Raw genomic sequence first — 26075 nt, 5'->3', positions numbered from 1 at the left:
ATGAAAAGTATATATGCAAGACTAAGAACCAGTGTCATTCTCAGGGGAGAGGTATCAAAGGCATTCACCTAGAGAACAAGGACCAGGCAAGGCTGCCTATTATCACCACTCCAATTTATTGACTTAGCTAGAACTTCTAATACAATATTGAATATTGAATTGGAAGTTATACCTAGGTCAATAAAGCCAGAGAAAGAAATAAGAGGCATCTAATTTGACAAAGAGTGGTGAAACTGCCATTCTATGCAGATGATATACTTGTGTACAAAGAAAACCCCAAAAGCTCCACCAAAAAAACCATTAGATTTAGAAGACTATTTTAATAGAGTAGCAGGTTATAAAATCAACATCCAAAAATCAGTTGAATTTCTATACAGCAACAAAGAAATCAAGAAAAGGAAATTAGAAAAGCAATAGCATTTACAATAGCCAGCCATAAGATGAAATACTTAGGAATAAATCTAACTAGAGATACAAAAGATCTTCGTAAAGAAAACTACAAAACACTACTATAAGAAACAATAAGAGACCTAACGAAATGGAAGTATGTTCCCTGTTCTTGAATAGGAAGAATGAACATTGTGAAATTACATCCTACCAAAAATAATCCACAGGTTCAATGCAGTCCCAAACAGACACCAAATTCATTCTTCTGAGATAGAAATGGCAGTTTGCAATTTTCTTTGGAAAGGAAAGAGATCCAGAATAAGTAGATCTCTCCACACATTATACCTACAGGGCCCCTTTATATCAAGTCCAATGAAGCAAAAGTTGGTTCTTTTGGGAGCACATAAAAAAAACAGAGAGAGATTATAGTGACTGATGTTCCAGTAAAGGACCTCTGACTAGAAACACTAACACTCTGTCTGTTTTATTAATTTTTGAGGTCTGAAGGATAGTGAATGCTTAGGACAAATAAATCTGATAAAATCTTTAAGTTACAATGATTTTTTAAAAAAAAATTAAACAAAATAAATACATTATTTTATACTTTACATATCTTGCAAGTAGTTAAGAATGGTTAAAACAAAGAAATACCAAAAAGAAAATAAATTCTAAAATATCAGTGATTTTAAGCTGTAGCATTATGAATAACTTTTGGTTTCCTTTTGTATTAATCTGTATTATATAAACTCAGTATCATGTGAGCACATTCATTATAAGGAATCACATGTAAAGAGAGATTACAGCATGTAAGAATGAAAAGATGGATCACATATTGGTACTTCTCTGTGTTGTAGGGATATTACTTTCATACTGAAAACCCCTTCAAGGACTGGCCTGGAGCATTTGAAGAAGGCTTAAAAAGACTGAAGGAAGGAGACCTACCAGTCACCATCCTGTTCTTGGAAGCAGCGATTCTTCAAGACCCTGCAGATGCAGAGGTATCCTCCCCTTTCATTCTACCTGGCTCAGGAAATGGCTGCATGTGCTAAAGTGGAGGGTGGGGAGGTTATGATGACCTTAAGCTTTTAAACCAAGTAAAGAATCACAAAATAATTAGCCTCGTTTGTGACAGTACAAATAAATGCTTATTTTCCAAGCAAATCTGCTCTGTATTGAGGGCCCGAAAACAGAGGTTGAAGACAAGAACTAGAAAATTGAATTCTCAACCTGGAAGTTCACCCGTGGTTTTCAGGGGAAAGTATACTGTTTTGCCTGCGCCTGAAGCCAAACCATGTGTCACTCTTGATTTACTACACATTTGACGTTTATTGAGCACGAACAAGGTCCCATGAATTGTATCAGACACTAGCTTAAGAAAATAAAAGGAATGGGAAAATTAAAAAGTTCAAGACATTTTTGTGATCTCTCTGCAGAGACAACTAAATCAATCAGGGCAGCATGGTCAGTACGTGTCAGAGCTGTACAGGATACTCCTGCCGTATATTCCCACGGAAGAGTCCATAGCTGAGCTTTGAAGAATGAGGGAAGATTCCGAACAATAAAAAAATGGCTTTTGGTTTTGTCTTGGGAGTGGAGGCCAGGGAACTTGAGGTGTTGTTAAGAAGGAATGTTGTGTGGGCAGAGAGAGAGGCATAGAGTCAGGGTAAGTGAAGAGAGGAGAAAGCAGAGCAGAAGAGGAGGCAAGAGCTTATCCTGAATACTAGATGACAACTAAGATTATTCGCTGGATGATTCTACCCCTATCTAATTAGATGTTGTAAAGATTAAGTTCAAACTCATCGCCATCAAGTCAGCGGAGTCCTGGCTGGCTCTCCACAGAGCTTCTGAGGTTATAAATTGCATAGAGATGTCTGTCTTTGTCCAGCCATTACATGTGAACTGCCATTGAGGCAGGTCTTTAGATTAGCAGCATAACTCCCTATGGATTAGACCACCAGAGCTCCTCAAGGATTAAATTGGTTCATACAAATAAAGAGCTCAGTTAATTGCCTGGCGCATCAGTCTTTAACCTTCTTGATTATTGTTGGTGAAGAGCCCTAGTAGTTAAAAGGGTTAAGAAGTTTGAGTTACCTGTGAGTTCCTCATGAGAAAGACCTGAAAATCTGCTCCCATAGAAATTGCTGTTTATTGTTGTCCTGTACCATCAAGTCAGAACTGACCCATGCCCAATCCTCCAGTGGGTTTTTCAAAGACAGTAAATCACACAGGAGGAGATTGCTTGTCTCTCTCCCGCAAAGCAGCTTGTGGGTTCGAATCACGTACCTTTGAGTTGACAGTGGAGTTCCTTACCACTAAGCCACCAGAGTTCCCCATAAAGATTGTACCCATGAAAATCCTATGAGCAGTTCTCCTTCCATGTGGAATCATTATGAATCAGAATCAACTTGATGGCAACTAATGACAACTGTATTAGTTAGGCTTAGTTTGTCAAGAAAGTATATGATAGCAAGTTAATATTATTTCAGTCAGATAGTTTACGGAGAAGAGACTGAATCCAAAGAGGAAATTCTGAAGCAAAAGATTGTAATTTTTAAAAATGTATGGATCATTATATAAGAGAAAACTTGTCACACTGATATACAGGCCATTCCTCTTTCCTATCCCAAAGTCATGTCACTTTACATATGTAAATGTTATATTTCTTTTATATTTTTGTTATTTTTTGACAGATCAACCATAGAAGATAAGATATATATAGATATAGTTGTTGTTGTTGTTGTTGATTGTCTTCGAGTTGAGCACAACTCATAGTGACCGCATGAACAAAAGGCCTGAAGCCCCTCTACAACTATTTATTTACATTTATCAGAGTTCATAGACTTTCCAGAGGCAAGTTATCTAGGAAGTGATGCCACTTCTGCCTCCAAACTTGTCATAATATGTTATATATAGATATAATAATTCATAAATAAATTCCTAAATTCTCATTCATAAATGAAAAAATTAAGGCCCTTGGAAACTAGTGGACCCAAGGCAGGAACTCCGAGCTTTGAACCCTTAGGAAGGAAGCCCCAGGCTGAAAAATAGTCCTGTCTAAGAAAGACCATCTCACCAAGCTTTTCTAAAGGCACATTCTAAAATGTATGGAAGATGAAATAAAAATAGAGGCAACATTATGTTCATTAAATAATTGAAAAATAATCACCAGTATTTGGGAATGGTGTGAATAATCAGTATTTTTCATGAATTTATACATTATGTGTGATAGTAACTAACAAGAGGGTAAACTGATACAATCTTAATAGCCTCTTAAAGTAATGCTCTTGTGTTTTATTATATTTTATCTTAAAATTTCTACAAAATTTATTCCTGAGTATAATTATTATTGTTATTGTTATTGTTAAGTGCCACCAAGCCGTAGTTATCTCATAGCAACCCTATGAACAAAAGACCTTAACAATTGTATAACTTACATCGTATCTCCAAGTTCATAGGGTTTCCAGAGGTAAGCAATTTCGGAAATGGATGCCACTCCTGCTTCTAAGCTTCTTGTAATTGGGGAGCTTCACCAAGCACTGTCCACCATGGGTAACCATTATAGCATTTGACACATTAAGTGTCACAGTGTTCAGCATCACAGCAACCACGAGTTACCTCTGTACAGCAAATGGACAGACCAGTCCTAAAGCACGTAGAAGAGTATTTGACCAAAAACAATTAAAACCAAGCCTGAGGGCCACAGATTAAAATCACTCACCTCTTACTTGGTAGCATAACTTTCTATCCACCAGGCCCATAGAGCTTTCTCTATGTTGGTGGTGTTGTTACATGCCATCGAGTTGTAGATGACTCAAACCAACCCTATGAATGAAAGACGGGAACAATTGTATAACTTTCATCCTCTCTCCAGGTTCATAGGGTTTCCAGAGGCAAGCTATTTCAGAAATAGATGCCACTCCTGCTTCCAAGCTTGTTTTAATCAGGGAGCTCCATCAAGCACTGCATACACTCCCTATATCTTTTTCAAATTCTACTACTTTATATGCCCTAACTCCTCTGAAAATTTGAGAACCAGTGTGTGTAATGAGATATTTTGCTTATATGCACTGCTCTTTGAATGTGTGACACTTGTATTCTTTTAAGTATCTAAGTAGAAAATGACTATATTTAAAAAGTAATCTCATTCTAAATATGAAAACGTTACCTGCCTGCTTCAAGATGTTCATCAAATTTGTTGCAGTAGCGAAAGAATAAAAACAGCCTTAGAGCAATTAGAGAATTGGTTGAGTAAATAATGGTATATTCCTTTAAAACAATCAAAAACTAAAAACAAAAATTTTATGGAAAAGTGCTTATTATATGGGATAAACATATACCATAAAATTATGTATACACTATGATTGCATGTTGTTTGTGTTTTATGCATTTTAATAGTAATTCTATTTCGGTGAACACTTTGTGGGGGTTTGCTTTATTTTCCTTATTTCCTTGATTCCTTTTAATTGCTCTAATATTTTCTTGACTTTAATTTTATGTCTTTCATTTCTTTTTTGGTATCTTGGGATTCTTTTTTGTAAGCTTTGAGACATGTTGTTACATTTCTGAGCTGTAGTCTTATCTTTTTCTTCCCAAGTAGGGCATTTTATCTATTTACTTTTTGGCTTTAAGGCCTCTAATATCATTGAATCTCAGAATCTCAAAAGTTTCCATAGCTCTGAGTCACAGGAGACATTCAATACTTTAAGAATCTGCAGATAATGGCAGAAGACTTTAACCCAGAAGTGAGAAGAGCATTTGGATGAAGAAATGCATGTCATTCTTGCCCCTCACTCTATATGAAGTGATCTAAAGAGAAACAAGCTAAATCAGTATGTGACTGTGTTGTCTCCTACATCGTTGATATTCCCTGTTTTTTTGCAGGCATGGCAGTTCCTTGGGATAACACAAGCAGAGAATGAAAATGAACAAGCAGCCATTGTCGCCCTCCAGAGGTAGAAAAAGCTAAGCGCACTATTGTAGGCCTGGTGGACACTAGTTGACATAATGAACGGACTTTTTATGTTTTTTGTTTTGTTTTATTTTGTTTTTTCAGCCCCACCGCAGACTTTGTATGTTTTAAATTCTCCTTTTGACTCTTATTTACACACACTGCAGGGAGTCCAACCAGGAAAAGTGCTGAGATAATATACATTGTTTCCACTTCATTCTGAAAAACAAGAACTTACAAAGAGACAATTTTCCTTGCTTGTCATGCTTTGCCTTTGTAAGTCAGTCACTAATACTCACTGACACCATAGAACATCCATGGAAAATGCAGTCATTAAATAGATTTCCTGAATACTTCCTTTTGAACTTTCTAGCCTTTTGCAGCATTAAAAAATATATATATTCACAATAATCCTGTATCATTTAGCTGCTTGTGTTTATAGACATTTTTCTGAAATGATTTCAGCAACCTGAAGGTTTAACTCCTTCATCTCTGAGAGAAGATTCAGAAAATAGCATTTTGCCCTGAGGGGTGGTTCAAGGAGGACATGCCAATGGGAAAAATAACCTCTACTGATTTGTACTTTCTCTGACTTTTCTTGCATATGGTTTCAATACAGTGTTTTAAAGAGAAAGGGAGTGTGAGTGCATGTGTGTGTTGGTGTGTGTGTGTGTGTGTTGGTGTGTGTGTGTTATATCCATGCATGGATATCCTATATCCACACATATGTTACATGTGTGTGTTTATGTCTTACTTTTGGAATCTTAAAATGTACTCATTCTGGATATTTGGATTTTGTTGTTGTTATTATGTGCCATCAAGTTGACTACGACTCATAGTGACCCTGTGAACAATGGCTCTGAACCTTGCCCTATCCTGAGTCAACTTCACTGTCTCTGACACACCTGATCATTGCCACTGTGTCAATCCATCTCATCCAGGGTCTTCCTCTTCTGTGCTGACCCTCATCTATCCTTCCAAGCATGATGTCCTTCTCCAAGGACTGGTCATTCCTGACAACATGCCCAAAGTACAAGAGATGGGGCCTCCAAGTCCTTGCCTCCAAAGAATAAATTGTTTTCACACTCTCCAGGACAGAAAGCCTGTTTGTTCTCTTGGCAATTTATGGTATATTCAATACTCTTCCCCAACACCTCACACATCTCGCAGGCATTGATTCTTTTTCTGTCATCCATATTTATTGTCCAGCTCTCAGTTGCATAGCAAACAATTAAGAAAACTATGGCCTGGATCAGGTACACCTTAGTCCCTACGCTTATATTGTTGCTCTTTACCACTTTAGCGAGATCTTTGACAGCAGATTTCCCCAATACATTCTGTAGATGAGAGAATTGAGGATTAGAAAAAGTTAGATAAAAGTTACATAACTAGTATGTAATAGAGGTGAAACTTCACGCCTCATCTCCTGACCACATCTGAAACTCAGAATAGGCAGTTCTTAACCAGATTTACATATGTGCAATAATTGGGTCAGTGAAGGGGAAGAGGAGAAGCATGCCTTGATCCAGTCTGAGAGATCTCATTTAATTAATTGGTGTGAGGTATAAGCTTAAGTTTTTTGTGTTGGGTTTATATTTTTTGTGTGGTTTATGTTTTGCTGTTTTGGGGTTTTTTTTGGTCAGGCTCTCCCAGGTATTTCTAAAGTACTTCCAGGATTGAAAACTTCTCTTCTAGATATTGAGAAATTTCTGGGATGTTGTTATTGTTGTTATGTGCTATTGAGTTGGGACCCAATCATTGCTGACCCTCCAGCAGGCTTTCAGAAGCAATAAATCACTTGGGAAAAGATTGACTATCTTTCTCCTTCAAAGCAGCTGGTAGATTTGAACCACATGACTTCAGGTTTGTAGTACAACTCCTTACCATTACCATCGTTCCCTTTCTGAGGTATTGGGAGAGCTTTAAAACTACTTTTGCCCTGATCATCAGCAAGATGTCTTTGAAGCTGACAAAAACAGGATTAAGCAAAACTCAAAGTATAAGCATCTTGTAATGAAATAGAGAAGCTCTCCAGGCCTCACCTTGTGGATGTTCAAGTCCTCAGATGATGGGGAGTTAGGGAACTCTGGAGCATTGTCTGGTTGTTGTTCGACAAAGCTCATCCATGGGACAACTGCAGCAGCAGCACTTTGGGAGCTCAGGTCTTGCAGTCCAAAATTCATGGAGAGTTGAGCTGCTAACCCAGGGGCCACACCTCTCTGCAGATCAAATCAACCAACAGCTCTATTGGAGGAAGAAAAGCAGTCGTGCTGTGTCAACCCAGCTATAAATCAGTTCCAACTCAACAGCAATGAGTCTTTTTGAGGGGGGATTGTACCCTAGAAAGTCCAGTGTACGGAGAAGTAACAATAGTCTTTTTGAGGGAGGGGGGTGTGGGTGGGTGTGTGTCCTAGCAAACCCAGTGGCAGTAGTCCATGCTTTCTGGAAATTGAGTAGACTAGAAGAAACATGGGAATCTCCACATCTTTTGCAATAGTTCTCCACACGGTTTTTCATTTCTGAATACCCAGGTTTAGTTCAAGTCAGTTTGCTTTGGGACTAGAGCTGTTGTCGTTGTTTGTTGTTTTACCGTCAAGTCAGAACTGACCCATAACTGACCTCCAGCACGTGGCAGTTAATCTCGTGGGAAGATAGTGCCCATCCTTATCCCACAGGGCAGCTGGTGGATTCATACTGCGTGCCTTCAGGATTACAGCACAACTTCTTACCACTAATAATTTCATAGTTGTTGTTATGTGCTGTCAAGTCGCTTGCAACTCATAGCGACCCTATGTACAACAGCCCTAAACTCTGCTCTGTCCTGTGCCAGTCGCACTGTCTCTGACACTCCCATCCCAATTATCCCAGTCACTGAATCAGTCCGCCTCATAGAGGGCCTTCCTCTCCTGTGCTGTCCCTCCACCCTCCCAAGCATGATGTCCCTCTCCAAGGACAGGTCTCTCCTCACAACATGTCCAAAGTATCAGAATCCTTGCCTCCAAGGAACCACCCGGTTTAACCCTTTCCAGGACAAATCTGTTTGTTTTCCAAGCAGTCCATGGTATTCCCAATACTCTTCTCCAGCACCACAGCTCAAAGGCATCAATTCTCCTTCTATCCTCCTTTGTCATTGTCCAACTCTCTGATGCATAACAAGTGATTGCGAAGACCATGGCCTGTATCAAATGCACCTTAGTCTCCAGAGAGACACCATTGCTCTTCAGTACTTTGGAGAGGTCCCTAACAGCAGACTTTCCCATGGCAATGTGCCTTTTAATTTCCTGGCTGCTGGTGCCAAGACTGTTGACTATGGAGCCAAGCAAACTAAAGCTGTGTACAATCTCAATCTCTTCACCATCCATCCTGATGCTGCCAGTTGGTCCAGTGGTGAGAATCTTTGTCTTCTTGACATTGAGCCTCAATCCATATTGAAGGCTGCAGTCCTTGACACTCTGCAGCAGGCGCTTCAGGTCCTCTGCAGTTTCAGCAAGCAGGGTTGTGTCATCCGCATAACGCAGATTGTTGATAAATTGTCCACCAATCTTGACCCCACATAATTAAAATAATGATACTTTATCTTCCTCATTGTTGTTGTTGTATATTGTCAAGTCGGAACCAACCCCTAGCTGGCCCTCTGGCAGGTTTTTAGAGGCAGCTAGCGCATGGGAGGAGACTGCCCATCCTTCTCCCATGGAGCAGCTGATGGATTTCAACTTTTTGCCTTCTCGATTACAGCACAGCTTCTTGCCACTAGGCCACCAGTACTCCCCTCTTTCTCATTGTTGTTGTTATGTGCTGTCGAGTCACTTGCAACTCATAGTGACCCTATGTAAAACAGCCCTAAACCCTGCTCTGTCCTGTGCCAGTCTTGCTGTCTCTGACACACCCACCCCCATTACCCCAGTCACTGAATCAGTCCACCTCACAGAGGGTATTCCTCTCCTGCGCAGTCCCTCCACCCTCCCAAGCATGATGTCCCTCTCCAAAGGCCTGTCTCTCCTTACAACATGTCCAAAGTATGTCAGACAAAGCTTCAGAATCCTTGTCTCCAAGGAGCAGCCTGGTTTCACACTCTACATGACGAACTTGTTTGTTCTAGCAGTCCATGGTATATTCAATACTCTTCTCCAGCACCACAGCTCAAAGGCATCAGTTCTCCTTTTATCATCCCTAGTCATTGTCCAGCTCTCTGGAGCATAGCAAGTAATGGCAAAGACCATGGCCTGGATCAGGTGCACCTTAGTCTTCAGACTGACATCCTTGCTCCTCAGTACCTTAGAGAGGTCTCTGACAGCAGACTCAGTGCAATTAGTCTTTTAATTTCCTGGCTTCTGTTACAAAGAGTGTTGATTGTACTAAATACCACGTAATAGATTATCCACAGGGATGCATTAAATTTTATTGAACTTACTGTTTAAAATCATTTCTTAAAATGGCCTTATCTGGCACTTAGCAGAAGGAGTTTTTACTCTTCTAAAAATATGCTTAGTTTCCAGGTTTTCTGCAAATACATTATTTTCTAGGAACTTGATATAAACAGACTAGTAATGTGTCTGTACTGTTAATTAAGAAGGACTTCAATTTTCTAAAGAACTTTTGGACTCTGGTTCAAAAAACCCCAAACCTGCAGTTGATTTTTTGGTTTCTTTTTGCCTTTTTTCAGGTGCTTAGAACTGCAGCCCAACAACCTGAAGGCTCTGATGGCTTTGGCTGTGAGTTACACTAACACTGGCCATCAGCAGGATGCCTGTGACGCACTCAAGAACTGGATCAAGCAAAACCCCAAGTACAAATACCTTGTGAAGAGCAAGAAAGGATCTCCAGGCCTCACCCGGCGGATGTCCAAGTCCCCAGTTGATAGGTATCCTTCTCATTATAGTACAAGCAAACGGTAAACAGCTCCATACCAAATTTATCACCATAAAGATAATTAATGAGCCTCAAGTCTCCGATACCACCACCTGCTCCAGAATGGTTTGTAGGGCATTGTTAACACTAGAATAGTAGCTCCAATTAAAAAGATCGATGACTGGGACCAAAGCCAGTCTTGGGATTCATGACCTATATTGTGGACACTCACAGACATTTATCTGAGCACCATATTTTAAAGCCCAGTGTGCTGGACATAGAACTCCTAGTCCATAGGGAGTTGCACTGTTCACCCAAAAAAAAGTTTTGTTTCTCTGATGATTTGAATCCACCGGCTGCCCCTTTGAAAAAAGATAGGCAATTTCCTGTGTAGTTTGTAGCCTCCAAAATCACACTGAAGGTCTGCTATGGGACAATTCTGACTCAGTGGCAATTAATATAGTTGGTAGTAAATTGTAATGAATACCAATGCTCCACTCCAGATTAAGCCTAAGAATTAGGTGATGGGGTGGGGGGGGGCGGGGGGAGGTGGAAATGGAAGTCCTATCCTCTAGGAATTTTGTTTCGGCCAGTCATAAATCATGATGCCAAATCATTTCTCACTCAGGCCTTGGAAAGCTTAGCCATGGGGCTTTCTATGCTTTTAACTCATGCATCTGAGGAACTCTCTTGTGAAGGACTAACTCAGCATATATCTGTGTGTGACAAAATCAGCAAGTATTTTCAGCACACAGTGTTGCCAGTCTTTTCACTAAGCCATTTTCTTGCAGTGTTTGATGTTTTTTTCAACCTGCAATGAACAGAAACTTCTTGGAATAGACAACCTAATAATAAATAATTTCTATTTAGACAATGTGGATTACAAATCTAATGTTGTCCCTTGCAGCTCAGTTCTGGAAGGAGTGAAGGAGTTATATCTGGAAGCTGCCCACCAAAACGGAGATCTGATCGACCCAGACCTACAGACAGGGCTGGGGGTCCTGTTCCACCTAAGTGGAGAATTTAACAGAGCAATAGATGCATTTAATGCTGCACTAACTGTTCGGCCAGAGGTAAGTGCATGCACAAAAAGAAACCATAAGGTTCCCTATTAAAAATAAATTTCACACACAGGCTGCACTTACTGTTATTCTGATGTACTTGTCTCCATTTTCCTGCCTCCCATGGCTCCTGGGAATGTTAATAATTAAATAACTAAAACATGAGCATTAATTGCATGACAGCATCAGAGGGTGGCTGCAGTTTGATGAATGAAAGTCATTTCATAAATCTGTCCATTGAGGATTTTGAGTGAGTCGTGAGCACTTGGATATAGTTTTCATCCTCTACCTGCTCTGCAGGCAAGTATGAGATTACTTTGTCACTGTAAGTTGTACTGATTGTGAGGGCTCTATTTTTGCCATCAGGACTATTCATTGTGGAACCGTCTCGGGGCCACCCTGGCGAATGGCGATCGCAGTGAGGAAGCCGTGGAGGCCTACACACGGGCTCTGGAGATCCAGCCAGGCTTCATCCGGTCCAGATACAATCTGGGGATAAGCTGCATCAATCTGGGTGCCTACAGGTGAATTATGGCAATAAGCCAAGAAAAGAAAGCCTTGTTTGTTCAAGGCTCAGGCTGGCTAACCTGAATGGTTCCTTCTGTCTGAAATACCTCTATTATTGTAGAATATTTCTTCCTGAGTCAGTCATAGTTCTCCAGAGAAACAGAACCCAAGAGGCTTACAGATGCATACAGGCTGACAGATGCATACAGGCTGTCAGATTGGCAATAGATATCAATATTATGGATCACTAGTGGCTTACTGGCAAAATCAGGTGGTTGCTATTTTTGTTGTGCATTGTCAAGGTGGAATTGACCCTTCAGCAGGTTTTCAAAGGCAGTAAATCCCATGGGAGGAAATAGCCTGTCTTTCTCCAGCAGAGCAGTTGGCCATTGTTGTTGTTAAGGGGAGCTCAGGTGGCCTAGTAGTAAGAAACTGTGCTGCAATCCCAAAGGTATGCGATTCAAATCCACCAGCTACTCTATGGGAGAAGGAGGTACATTGTTGTTAAGTGCTGTCGAGTCAAGTATGATTCATTGTTGTTGATATGTGCTGTCCAGTCAACCACAACTCATTGCAACCCTACAGACAATAGCTCTGAACCCTGTCATGTTGTTAAGTGTCATTGAGTCACCTGCAACTCGTAGAAAATTTATGCACAATAGCTTTGAACACTATCTGATCCTGAGTCAGTCTCACTGTCTCTGATACACCTACCGCTCTTAGGCCAGTTACTGTGTTACCCTCTCATCCAGGGTCTTCCTCTCCTGCATTGTCCCTCTGTCCTTCTGAGCATGAAGTCCTTCTCCAAGGACTGTACTTTCTTGGCTACATGTCCATAGTATGTGAGAGGGAGCTTTAATATTCTTATCTCCAATGAGGAACTTGGTTTCACCTTCTCCAGGACAGATCTCTTTGTTCTCCTGGAAGTCTATGGTATGTTCAACACTTTTCTCTAGCACCATAATTCAAAGACATCAGTTCTCCTTCTATCATCCTTGGTCATTGTCTGGCTCTCTACTGCATAACAAATAATTACAAAGACCATGTTCTGGACCGTGCACACCTTAGTCTGTAGACAATGACATCATTTCTCTTTACCACTCTGAAGATGTTCCTGCTAGCAGATTTACCTAATGCAATTTGTCTTTTGATTTCCTGGTTGCTGGTGCCAAAAGAGCTGATTGTGGAACTGAGTGGCTCTATAAATGAAAGATCTGATCTCTGACCTGTCCTGTACCATCCTTATCATACTCCACATATTTGAGTTCACTGCCACAGACACTGTATCTGCCTCTCTTTCACTAATCCTCCATCTTTCCAAGCATGATGTCCTTTTGCAAGGAATAGCCTCTCAAACAACATGTCCAAGATATGCGAGATGAAGGTTCACCATCTTTGCCCCAAGAAGCATTCTGATTACACTTTCACCAACATATATTTGTCTGACCTTTTGCACTCCCTGGGATATTCTACAACACCACAACTCCAACACATCTTGTTTTTCTCCTGCCATCCTTATTCATTGTCCAGCATAGCAGATGATTGGAAAGGCTCTGGATTTAATCAGGCACACCTTAGTCTTTAAACTGATATCATTGTTCTTCTGGACTGTCAAGAGATCCTTGGCAGCCAATAATCCAATGCTAGATGTCTCCCAGTCTCCTGACTCTGGTACCAACAGTTGACTGCGAATCCAAACAAGATTAAATTGTTGACAATTTAAATCTTTTTTTCCATCTATCATGATAATGCTTATTGGTCCAGTGGTGAGAACTTCTGTTTTCGTGATGTTGAGATAATCCATATTGAAGGTTGCAGTCCTTGATCCCCTCTGGCAAGTGCTTCAGGTCCTTCTCACGGTAGTCAAGTTAGGTTGTGTCATCTGCATAACTCAGGCTGTTGATGAGCCTTGTTCTAATTGTGATGTCACACTTTTCTGTATAAAGTCCAGCTTCTCAAATTATTTCCTCAGCACAACATACAGACTGCATAGGCATAGAATGAGGATACTACTGACTTACACCTTTCCCAACTTTAAACCATGCAGTGTTTGCTTGCTCTGGTCAGAGACAGCATCTTGGTCTATGTATAGATTTCCATATAAGAATAATTAGGTGTTCTGGAATTCTCTTTCTTCTCAGGGTTAGTTATAGTCTGTTGTGACCCACACAGTCAAATACCTTTGTATACTCAAGAAAACACAAATATACATTCTTCTAAATTCTCTTTAGCTAAGATACATCTGACATCAGCAATGATATCCCTGATACTACAGCCTCTTCTAAACCCAGCGTGCATTTCTGGCAGTTCTCTGTCAATGAATGTACTGTTCTAGCCATTTTCAGATAATCTTCAATAGCATTTTTCTTACATGTGATATAAATTATACTCTTTTGTATTTTGCACGTTTTATTGGCTCACCTTTCTTAGACATGAATATAGATATAGGTCTCTTCCAGTCAGTTGGCCAGATAACTGCCTTCCGTATTTCCTGGCACAGACTGTGAGCACAGCCAGGGCTGCATTTACTATTTGGAACATGTTGGTCTGTATTTCTTCAATTCCTGGGGCTTTTCTTTTTTTCTTAACCAATGCTTCCAGTTCAGCTTCAACTTCTTCCTTAACACCATTGGATCTTTATCATATGATATGTTCTGAAATGTTTCAGTGTTGACTAATTCTTTTTTTGTACAGTGACTCCAATGTACTTGTTCTACCTTTTTTTTTCCCTTTTATGTTTCCTGGACCAAACTCAAGATATACAAGCTGTCAGTATTGTAACAGCAGGCTTTAATTTATCTTTCAGTAGTTCTTTAAGTTTGAGAAATGGTAGGAATGTGGAAATGGATTGTCTATATGTGTGTGTGTGTGTGTGTGTGTGTGTGTAATGGTGGTGTTGTGGTGGGTGTTCGTTGGCATTGGAACATATCCAGCTTCTGGAAGCCCAGGTGTATCAGAATTCAGCTCTGCTCCATGAGGTTTTTCAGAAGTCGATCTGTTGGCCTTCCTTTTGGTGACCTTTCAGTTATTAGTTGTGTGATTAACTACTTGTGCCACTCAGTGACTCATGTGTTTAGAGGATGGAAGGAGAGGAGTGTGCACATACATATTCATGCAGGGAAGACTGATTGATGTTGAAGGATTGGTTAACAAGACTGGAGAACCTGACAAGTCCAAATAACTCAGACAACAGGCTGATAAGTCCGGCGTGCTCTTGTGACTGAAACAATTCAGGCCCTGGGCTGCGGTCTATCAGGATAGGTATGTTGCTGTCTTGAGGGAAGATCCTTCTCCATCACAGAGCCCCAGTTTTGCTTTCAAGGATTTCAACTGGTTGGAAAAGGCTCCCTCACATTGTGGAGGGTAACTTGCTTCAACGTCGACTGAGTTAAATATTAATCATATACACATACAGCAACATCCACTGCTGTAAGACTGAATATCTCAGAATATCTCAGTTGGCACATGAAACTGTCCAAACTTCTCCTCCTATTAAGGTTAAACGTCAAACTTTTGAATTAAGGGTAACTTTTAAGTAGTAAACTTAGTGCTTCAGTATTTATCAAACATTGTTGTTTTTATGTGCCATTAAGTCACCTGTGATGCATAATGACCCTATGTACAACAGCCCTAAACACTGCTCTATCCTGTGCCAAACCTATTGTCTCTGACATACCAACCCCCATTGCCCCAGCCACTGAATCAATGCAGCTCATTGAGGGGCTTCCTATCCTGCATTGTCCTTTCATTCTCCCAAGCATGATGTACCTCTTCAAGGACTTATCCCACCTTGCAACATGTCCAAACTACATCAGACGATGCTTCAAAATCCTTGACTCTCAGGAGCAGCCTGGCTTCACCTTCTACAGGATGAACTTGTTTGTTCTCCTAGCAGTCCATGGTATATTCAATAATCTTCTCCAGCACCACAGCTCAAAGGCATCAATTCTCCTTCTATCATCCTTAGACATTGTCCAGCTCTCTGATGTATAGCAAGTAATTGCAAAGACCATAGCCTATGTCAAGCAAACCTTAGTCTCCAGAATGACATCTTTGCTCTTTAGTACTTTAGAAAGGTCTCGGAAAGCAAACTTTCGCAATGCAATTCATCTTTTAATTTCCTGGCTGTTAGTACCAAGAGTGGTGATTGTAGAGCCAAGCAAACTGAAGCTGTTAACAATCTCAATCTCTTCACCATATATCATGATGCTGCCAATTGGCACAGTGGTGAGAATCTTTGTTTTCTTGATGTTGAATTTCAATCCATATTAAAGGCTACAGTCCTTGATCTTCTCCAACAAGTGCTTCAGGTCCTCCTCAGTTTCAGCAAGCAGGATTGTGTCAACTACGTAACGCAGATTGTTGATGAGTCTATCTCCAATCCTTATGCCACATTTCTCCTCATAGAGCCCAGCCTTCTGAATAATCTGCTCTGCATATAGATTGAAAAGATATGGAGTTAGGACACATCCTTAATGAGTACCCTTCCCAATTTTGAACCATGCAGTTTTCCTTGCTCTGTTCTGACGACTGCCTCCTGGTCCAAATAAAGGTTTCACATAAGTGCAATCAAGTGTTCTGGGATTCCCATTCTTCTCAGAGTCAGCCACAGTTTGTTGTGATCCACAAATGGCTTTGCATAGTCAATGAAACACAGGTAGACAGTCATCTGGTATGCTCTGCTTTCAGCCAAGATCCATCTGAGATTTGCAGTATAGATAAACAAATATTACTTTGATATATAGGGTAAAAAAATAACTAAATATTATATTTAAAGGCCTGTACAAAATATATAATCTCTGCGTTCTCAGAAGGAGTCAGACTTTTAGAGCCAGACAAGGTAAGGTATATATTCAAATTACACCTCTACCATTGACTAGCTTCCCAATTCCAAAAATGGAATCCTAAACTTTCCTTACTTAAAAATTAAAATATAACAATACCTCTCTTGGAAGATTGCTATGCAAGTTAAACATCACTGTCTAGCTCAGAGCAGGTTCTCATTACCTAATAGCAGTTTATCATGATGACTATTGTCATTGTCATCCTCGCCAGTATTATGATTATCATTTAGATAAATTGTCAATGAGCTTTATTTGGGCATTGGGCATTTCACAGATAATATGGTCTTCAACACTGCATTTTTACTTTTGTAGAATAGGAATCATTAGATTGCACTGTGTCATCTGTAAGATCTTTCACAGATCAAAACCTGGAAGAGTTGAGTGACACCTAAGCACTATTTTGGTTTTTTGTCTGGACACTGAAATGTGCCACTGAAGCTACTATCTTTGCAGTCAGCCCTGTAAACATCCCAGCCAAGTCTATGCCTCCTCCACATCTGCTGTCGAAGGCTGGATGGTGCAATTCTGCTCACCTGAGTGCCTCCTGGACCTCTTTTATTCACTTCTTTTCCAGATGTGTTACATATTTTCTAATTTGCCTTCTTCCTGTTGTTGTTCTGTGCCATCCAGTCAACTGTACCTCATAGTAGCCCTACGCACAATAGCTCTGAACTCTATCCTATCCTGAACCAATCTCACCATCTCTGACACACCTTCCCCCATTGCCCTAGTTATTATGGCAATTCATCTCATCCAGGGTCTTCCTTTCCTGTGCTAAACCTCCTCTCTTCCAAGTATAATGCCTTTCTCCAAGGACTAGTCCCTCTTGGCAACCCTTGGATTTTTTAAAAAACAAGGATGAGATACAAAAATACATACACACATACTTCCATATGCATTCAACTAAAGGAGACTTAAAGTTTCAGGGGTGGCGGCAGGAAACTAAGGAAAACTCTTTTCTTCATTGTATCCTCGTGTGGGAAACAATATTTGCAGAGTCAATGAAAGATTCAGCAGAGCTACTTTTTTGCGAAAGACAAGGTAAGCCATGATGTAATTGGCTTGGAGAAATGAATGACTCTCTGAAGGCATCAATTTAAAATCCTTGTGAGCAAAGTCTCCTGAACCAGAGCAAGTGTGTTGTCAGATAAAATTCAGGCTGCCCAATCAGATATTAGTTTCAGATAAATAACAAATATGTGTTATAGCTCGCTGGGTTTGGTGCTGGTTTGTGACAAAATGGCTAAATACACCCCAAGAAAGTTGTGATCATCGGTAAATATGGTACCCATTATGGTGTCGTTGGTAAATATGGTACCCATTATGGTTCCTCCCTCAGGAAAATGGTGAGAAAAATTGAAACAGGTCAGCATGCCAAGTATACTTGCTCTTTCTGCAGCAAAATAAAAATGAAGAAATGAGCTATGAGGATCTGGTGCTGTGGTTCTTCATGAAGACAGTAGCTGGTGGTACCTGGACCTACACCACCACTTCTGCAGTCTGCCATCAAAAGACTAAAGGAACTAACATGATGCCACTGTTGTAGAATGGGACTGTCCTTGGGGTTGGGGAGAGACTGAGTAAGATGGGTTCAATAATGTATACTGCACTGAAACAGAGGAGGGAGAAAACTGTTTAAAAGAGATATATAACTAGGTATTTCTGTCATCACAGGAGACTAGAGTGAGGGCTACATGGTGGAGGGGACCTGGGGGAGGGTTTGTAAAACAATGAAAGAATCTTTTCTTTTACTTTTCCATAATTTTTGACTCATGTACTTATAACTTGTTAGTCAAATTTGTGTCTTCTAGGTTGCAACACCCCCATGATACATCTTCAAGGATATGAACATGTACAGCCAAGCACAATCAATATGAGTGCATCTAAATTCCAAAATCAATCTCCATAATAGTCTATGTGTTTCCTACTGCCAAAGGGGCCCTTTAGAGTAGTGAGAGAAGATCTTCACCCTGAAACCCACAGCGTCCCTTTTCAGCAGGAAGTAGCTAAGAGAATACGCCATCCCCTTTTCCTTATGACTCAGGGTGAAGTCTCTCTCAGGGATTAGTGATAGGGAATGGCAAAGGACACACTGACAAAGAAGATTAATCAGAACTGGCTTTGACAAGCACTGTGGCATTTGGACAAGAACAAACTGGGAGGAGGGTAGAGAGAATAGTGCAACAATGAATGAATGGAAACCCAAAATCTCTGTAAATGTTTATGAAAATTAATAAAATATAATTATAGAAAAAAAAAGACTAAAGGAACTGAAAGACCAGTAGAAGCCCCCACCTCATTTTAAGCATCTCTAGCCTGTTTCATGGGATATACTTATATTAAAAGTCATTTACTGTGTATCTAAAATTCCTCACAGGTAATCTCTTTCCTTGTGATTGACAGCTTCTTGAACCCCACTGGAGGGTCTGCTATGAGTTGTTTGCAAATTATTGGCAGTGAGTGCAGCTGAGTTTGTTTGCTCTGAAATCAGGTTTCAGTGGGTATCCTGTATTTTCATTTGCTAAATCCAGCCACCCAGATCAATTGGCTAGTTAAGAACATCTCGACTCAGCTTTGTGGGCCTTATGTTGTCATGTCATATGTTAGAAATCTTGTGAAGTGATGAACAGTTGGTGTTTTTCCCGAGAATAAAAAGACCATCAAGTGAGACATAAAACTTAAATGAATTCTGAAAAGAAATAAGTGTATGCTTTGGAAATAACACCCCTCAAAAAAGATTCGGCTCAGAAGAAAATCATGTGGGGTACAAAATTTTTTTTATCCACAAAACTCAGGACCTCTCCCTCATCAACACCAGATGTCTGTATATGTAGCTGTAACAGTTGCTGATTATCATCTCATATTTTCCACAAAGAGTCAAAAAGTCATGTCGTATCAGACAATTATAGCCAGTTAAAACTATAAGAGGATACTTGTTGATATAAAATTTCGATGTAGCTTAAAATGTCCTATCTTTAGGAAGTCTAAAGTAGAACTTAAACCAATGAATCTTAACGTTTCAATAATGAGGACCCCTTGTAAATGAAAAGAAAAACAAATAATAGATTTATCTTCATCACCTTTATATTAGTATTTTTAATATTAATATAAAGAGGGAAACTTTTAAATTAATATGTTGTTGTTGTTGTGTATTGTCGAATTGGATCCAGTAGGCACAGGAGGAGATTGCCCCTCCTTTTACAGCAAAGCATCTGGAAGATACGAACCACATGTCTTCGGGACTACACTGCAGCTTCTTTGCCACTAGGCCACCAGAGCTCCCTTAAGATGAATATGTTTTGTGACAATATATATCATTTAAAACTATATATCTATATATTAGGAGCTCTGGTGACCTAGTGATTAGAAGTTGCACTGTAATCCCAGAGATACACAGTTTGAATCCACTAGCTGCTCTGCAGGAGGATGGACAGTCTCCTCTTGGTGATTAATGTGTGAAAAGTTGCTGGAGGGTCAGCTATGAATTGGTTCCAACTCAATACACAACAACATATGGATATGTATACAACAACATTTGTATACATGCACAGCATTTAAAAATTATACACACACATACTTTCTGAGTCTGTAAAAGAACCCTTTATTCACAAAATAGGTCATGAGGACTATTTTCATGAAAATCGTGAAGTCTATTTGGCAATGTAGTAAGAGTGACCAAACTATTCTACTACTCTCCAAAACCAAAACCTTAACTGATCACAATCATGTTCTGTGGAGCTGACAGCAATATTCTGACAGCCACCATATCAGAACATCTTGTTGAGAGTCTTCCTCTATTTCTCTGACCCTCTGTCTTTCTGAATACAGTGACTTTCTCCAAAGACTGACCTCTCCTTACAACATGTTCAAAGTGTATGAGAAGTTTCACTATACTTTCCATTAAGGAACACCCTGGTTGCATGTCCTCCAACACAGATTTTGTAGTGGTTGGGTTTTGTTTATTTGGTTGGTTTTTTTCTTTTAGTAGTCCATGAGATATTCAGTACTCTTCAACAACACCACATTCAAAGGCAACAACTCTTCTTCCATCACCCTTATTCATTGCCCAGCTTTCAGATGTGTATAGAAAGCAATAGAAAATAACATGGCTTAGATCAGACACACCCTAACTGATATCCTTGCTCTCTAGCACTTTAAAGAGGTCCTTGATCACAGATTTCCCAGTGAAACACATTTTTTTAATTCCTTGATTGTTACTACCGTAGATACTGATTGTACATCCAGTTAAAATGAAGTCTTTGACAACTCCAGTCCTTTCTCCATCTGTTATGTAATCGATGATCCAGTCACCATCAGGCCCATGTTCCTATACACTTGAAATATGAAAGGAATCCCAAAGTCATCACCACTGGAACTTATAACTTGTGATGAAGGATCCAAAGTGCACTTCCCATCTGCATCTCTTTGAAGTTTTTATTCTCTTGGTTAATTTGTAGAAACTCAGAAAAGTGGTAATTAGACTCCCACATCATTCTATTGGTCAAGTTGCCATACCCATTTCCTACTTGTCTTCTCTTTACACGGAAGTCTAACCATATAAATGAGCACATGTCTCCTGTCACAATCCTAGAATCAGAAATCCAGCTTCACTTTCTTCAAGCTTTTTATTTAAGCAAATATTCAACAAATTAACTAGAAATCAGCTGAGATGTCCAACCACAAATGGATTGAGAAGTTGAGATACATTCACACAATGGAATACTACACAGCACAAAGCAGCAATGATTTTGTAAATTACTACTTAATTTGGAAGGGAAAGCATTATGCTGAATGAACTAACTCAGTCCCACAAGGACAAATACTGTATAAAACCATTATTGTAGCATGAGTATGAGGATCCAAGGGGAGTGGGGGAGGGTGGAAGCAGAGGGGTGAGCTTGGGTGGGGGGAAAGGTGTTAATCATAGGGTTGCACAATTTGATGGGTGGAGGGGTTAAGGAAATAAGAAGGATCTTTTGTGGAAAAACAATGTATTCAAACTTGGTAAATAAGTAAGTATAAAATAAAAACATTTTAAAAATTCCAGCCAGCCAAAAAAATGTAATAATAATAAAGAGAAGAAGGAAAATGTGCAACAATGGATGAATGGAAATCCAAGTTTTCTGTAAACTTTCATTAAAATATCAATTTAAAAAGGAAAAAAATAACTAGGAATCGTAGTAGTAGTAGTAGTAGTAGTAGTAGTTTTTGTTCAGCCAAAATTGACTCAGTTCTGACCCTCCATTGGGTTTTCAGAGGCTGTAAATTGCAGAGGGAGACCTTGCCTGTCTTTTAACCAAGGAGATTCAAACTGCTTGCCTTTGGATTGGCAGTGCAACTCTTTCCCCACTAGGCAACCAGAGCTCCAGTGAGTGATACTCTTCAACACTTTGGTGTTGCAGGGAAACATCAAATGTATTTATTGAGCTTATAATGATTTTAATAGTAATCATCCCCTCCCAAGGAGGTCTGGCATCGTAGAATATTGTATGTTGTGCTGCTAACTGAAAAGCTGGTGGTTCAAGTGCCCCAGTTACTTTGTGGGAGGAAGACGGACAATACCCTCCCGTAAAGATTTACCATTCCGGAGGTCTAATGGAGCTAACGAGAGAGCAGTGGGCTTTTTCTTTCCTTCCCCTTCCATGTATTAACAATATTCCTAAAATTAAGTGGGAGGTATTTTCTTTCTCGTTTCACTCTATTTAACACTTATCTTAAAATTAAAAAAAAAATTGTTTAACAGACCATATAAAACAACACAGAGAGGTGTTTCAATATTGGGTTCTCCTGCTATGGCTGCTCATTGCTGTGAAGTAGGTTCCGAATTATAGCTGACCTGACCCTCCAGCTGGTTTCTGACTCTCTAGGTCACAAGAGAGGGGATTTCTGCCTCGGAGACACTGGTGAATGGAAACCACGAGAGAAAGGCGGCCTTTCCATTAGCACTGCAAATCTCTACAGACAGCGACCAGAGCTTCCTTCAGACTTTTGACTTAAAAAAAGAATTTGTAAGATGGGGGATGAGGGAAATGGAAATAATTTGTTCTTAAAAACAGTGTATTCAAATTTTGTAAATAACTAGTAGAAAATTAGGAAAAAAAAAGAAAAGCTAAATTTATTGCTATCCAATCAATCAATTCTGACTCACAGGGACCTTATAGGACCACGCAGAGTTGCTCCATGTTGTTGTGGTTGTTATGTGCCATCAAGTCAGGGCCAACTTAGCTGACCCTCCAAGTTGCCACATCCACTTTCTTCTCTTTACAGGCAAATCTAACCATATAAATGAGCAAATGGCTAGTGCCACAATCCTAGAATCAGAAATCCAGCTTCACTTTATTCAGCCTTTTAATTTATGTAATACTTAACTCTCCAGTAAGCTCTCAGAGACTATAGATTACAGAGTAAGAGACATCCCATCTTTCTCCTTTGGAGCAGCTAGTGCATTTGAACTGCCTGCATGTGGGTTGGCTGTTCAAGTCCTTGCCTACTAGATTGTCAGAGCATCCTTGGGGTCCCCAGACTTCTCTAGGCTTTCCAAAGCTGAAAGTCTGCATGGAAGCAGCCAGCTTCATGGTTCTCTCAAAGTGCTGCTGGTGGGTTCCAGCTGCCAACCTGCCAAGCACTTAACCACTGCACCCTCCTGACTCCTTAGGACAACTACATTAGAAATCATTTGCATTTTCAAATGTGTTTGATTTGTTGTGTTGTGTTGTTTTTTTCTACCTCCATAGAGAAGCGGTCAGCAATTTTCTCACTGCCCTCAGCCTGCAAAGGAAGAGCAGAAATCAGCAGCAAGTTCCCCATCCTGCGATTTCTGGGAACATCTGGGCTGCCCTCAGGATTGCGCTGTCTCTGATGGACCAGCCGGAGCTCTTTCAGGCAGCGAATCTGGGTGACCTGGACGTCCTCCTGAGAGCTTTCAACTTGGATCCTTGAAGGACAAACCACCACAGCCACCCTCATCTGTGTAACTGTCCTGAGAAATACTAAACTATTTTATTACGCATTTCAAAAAGGGATAGATCAAATGCTCAGAAGGTCATGGTCCTATAACCCAAGGGAATTCCTACAGTTTCTGTTCAGGTCCAAAAGCACAAAATGTTGTATATAGAGTTAAGGTTGGGCTTAAAATGAGGCTTGGGAGAGGAAGACAAAGCAAGAGGAAGTGACTGTGCGTGCGCATTCTTTCCACAAGCTCAAAGATGCGCTTTGGGGGGTTTGGTCTCCAGTTGCAGTTGATGATGCATCTAAGGAGCTTGTTCATGGAGAAAGCACTGCCTCAGCTCATGGAAGACTGACTTTCTGAACTGTCCCCCAGGCTTCCCCTCTTGCAGAATCGAGCATAGTTTGGACCATTGGTGCATGCACGTATATTAACTCTCAACTAAAGAGCAGCATTGCTTAAACCTGTTCCAGTTTTCACTTTTACTGTAGTCCTTGGATTCCAGAGAGGGAGCTTTGCTGGCTAAAGCAATTTTTGCACTAGGAATTTTTGCTGTTCCCAATTGAAACTTTTCTGGGACTGTACATAGGCACTTTCCTATCTCATTTATGCCTTGCTGGAGTTTGGTTTTGTTGCTCCAATTTTTAACTTGGGAGGGTGAAAGATTTGCGAACTCAGCCTTGTCAGATCAAGGGACCAAATATTTCTGAAAATAGTTTTTCATAGTGTAAGGTTTTGCAAGTGTGTTTTCATAGAGTGCAGATATGTCAAATGCAGATCCTGTTCACATGCATTCTGTACGGACTTCAGCAAGGAGACCCAGGGCCATCTCTTCACGTGCTCGCTACAGGGAGGTGGATGGATGGCGTCGTGACTTCTGTGGGTTCACATTTGCTTGCTTAGGTGACACCATGGACTGGCTTTCTAACTGCCCTGCACACTTTGATTCCTTGTCAACGTTTAATATTTTGAATTCTATTTCTTACAAACGAGAAATACCTTTTTCTTATAAATTGTCCCCTTAGTTCTGTTGTAATCTGTGCTGCTCTTCTCCTTTGCACTCTAAGTGATGGAAGATCCATGTTTTTTAACAAGGTCATTAAATGCCAGGAGTTTGACATGAATATGATGCATGCCACCGTGGCTCTTATTTTGAATGTTGGTTGAGTAGCCAGAATTTTCTGATAGCAATAGTATTCTTTTAAAGGGTCACAGTCTGTTTAGTTCTTCAGAGTATTTTAAGTGTGTTTGGAGCTTATGGGTTATTTTGAAAGCTTTCATTTTAAAAAATATATAGATTTGCAAAATGCTGGCCAAAATATGGGGGTTTTTTAACCAATGACTAATTGCCCTCATTTATCTTTATCACCTTCCTTCCTCCAGAAATTTTCCCCAAACTAGTCAGCCCCTTGCATTTTGGTTAGTAGTACAGAACTCAATTCATTGCCGTGAATTCAAAACTGATTCATAGCTGACCCGCCAATGGTTTGTCGGAGGCTGTAAATCACACGGGAGCCCATTGCCTATCTGTCTCCCAAGGAGCTGCTGATGGGTTCAGGGCACTCTTTTTAGGTTAGTTAGAGACCCAATTTGCTAATGACTATGCCACCAGAGCTCCCAGTAATGATACTAGTGAGTAACTGGCAACTAGATGAAGACATTATGTGAGTCACAAATAGATATTTGGGCCAAGTGAGTTCAGTTGATGGTAAATTAACTTCTGCTTGAACTCTAGGGGCAGATAGAAGGCTTTTGTGTCATGTTTTCATTCCCAACCATAAGGAGATGGGTAAGCAGCTGTAGTAGTGTACTGAGTTACCTGTGCTGCTAACTCGAAGGTCAGTGGTTGGAATCCACAAGCTGCTCCTTGGGAGAAAGATAGACAGTCTCCTTCAGAAAGAGTCACTGCTTCAAAGGCAATGAGTGGGTTTGGGGGTTGGGGTTTTAGGAGATGGAGGAGGAGAGGGGCTTGAATTAAGATAGGACCATTACTCCTTGAGGTTGATGCAGGAGAACCTGTTCTGGTTTATAAGAAACAAAAGAGGTGAAGGCATTGTGCTGGGGGCTTTGAGAGTCTCTGTCAAAGTCCTGGGCAAAGTGATGCCCCCACCTGGGGAGTAGAGACAGAGGCATTTAAGGCATTTGCAGCCGGACAACAGCAGGGCAACAATGAATTGCTTGGCAGCCACTTGAACCCACTCAGTATCTCTGTAGAAGACGTAGTTATCTGCTCCTATAAAGACTACAGCCTAGAAAATCCCAAAGGGGCACTCTACTCACACTGCGGCAGTGTTATCAGATGAAATCAACCCACCTGCACGCAACAAAAACAACAAACCGTTCCTGAGCTGCCTCCCTCCAATTTCAAATCATAAAGCCCGACAGTAGCTTCAAAAGAGCACTTCTTTAGAATCTTAGAGGAAGGACTCTTGGGGAACAAACCATCCCTCCACGTAAATATTCCTGATAGAACACCCTCCATTGGCAGCCGGTTCCTTCCTCCTCACATCCTGTGCTGTCCACAAGCTGATCAG

The 26075-nt window shown here is 40.4% G+C and overlaps 1 protein-coding gene across 10 annotated transcripts in view; it reads left to right on the top strand.

Moving 5' to 3' along the window:
* PEX5L (peroxisomal biogenesis factor 5-like) overlaps positions 1-24269 on the top strand; it is a 408894-nt gene extending 384625 nt beyond the window's left edge. For 3 of the 10 annotated variants that reach the window (XM_006884034.1, XM_006884035.1, XM_006884033.1), the window contains 6 exons: positions 1242-1385; positions 5269-5339; positions 9999-10196; positions 11091-11256; positions 11611-11768; positions 23330-23534. In XM_006884034.1, the coding sequence (XP_006884096.1) occupies positions 1242-1385; positions 5269-5339; positions 9999-10196; positions 11091-11256; positions 11611-11768; positions 23330-23534 (942 nt within the window). Of the gene's footprint in view, positions 1-1241; positions 1386-5268; positions 5340-9998; positions 10197-11090; positions 11257-11610; positions 11769-23329 lie in introns of all 10 variants that reach the window. The other 7 variants (XM_006884039.1, XM_006884040.1, XM_006884042.1 and 4 more) reach the window with 6 other exon arrangements.
* The last annotated feature ends 1806 nt before the right edge of the window (positions 24270-26075 follow it).

This window comes from Elephantulus edwardii, unplaced genomic scaffold (genome assembly GCF_000299155.1).
Source record: "Elephantulus edwardii isolate Elephantulus edwardi_28Jun2011 unplaced genomic scaffold, EleEdw1.0 scaffold00031, whole genome shotgun sequence".
NCBI lineage: Eukaryota > Metazoa > Chordata > Mammalia > Macroscelidea > Macroscelididae > Elephantulus > Elephantulus edwardii.
Note: the sequence above shows the minus strand (reverse complement) of the source record. Positions and strands in the feature narration are given on the sequence as shown.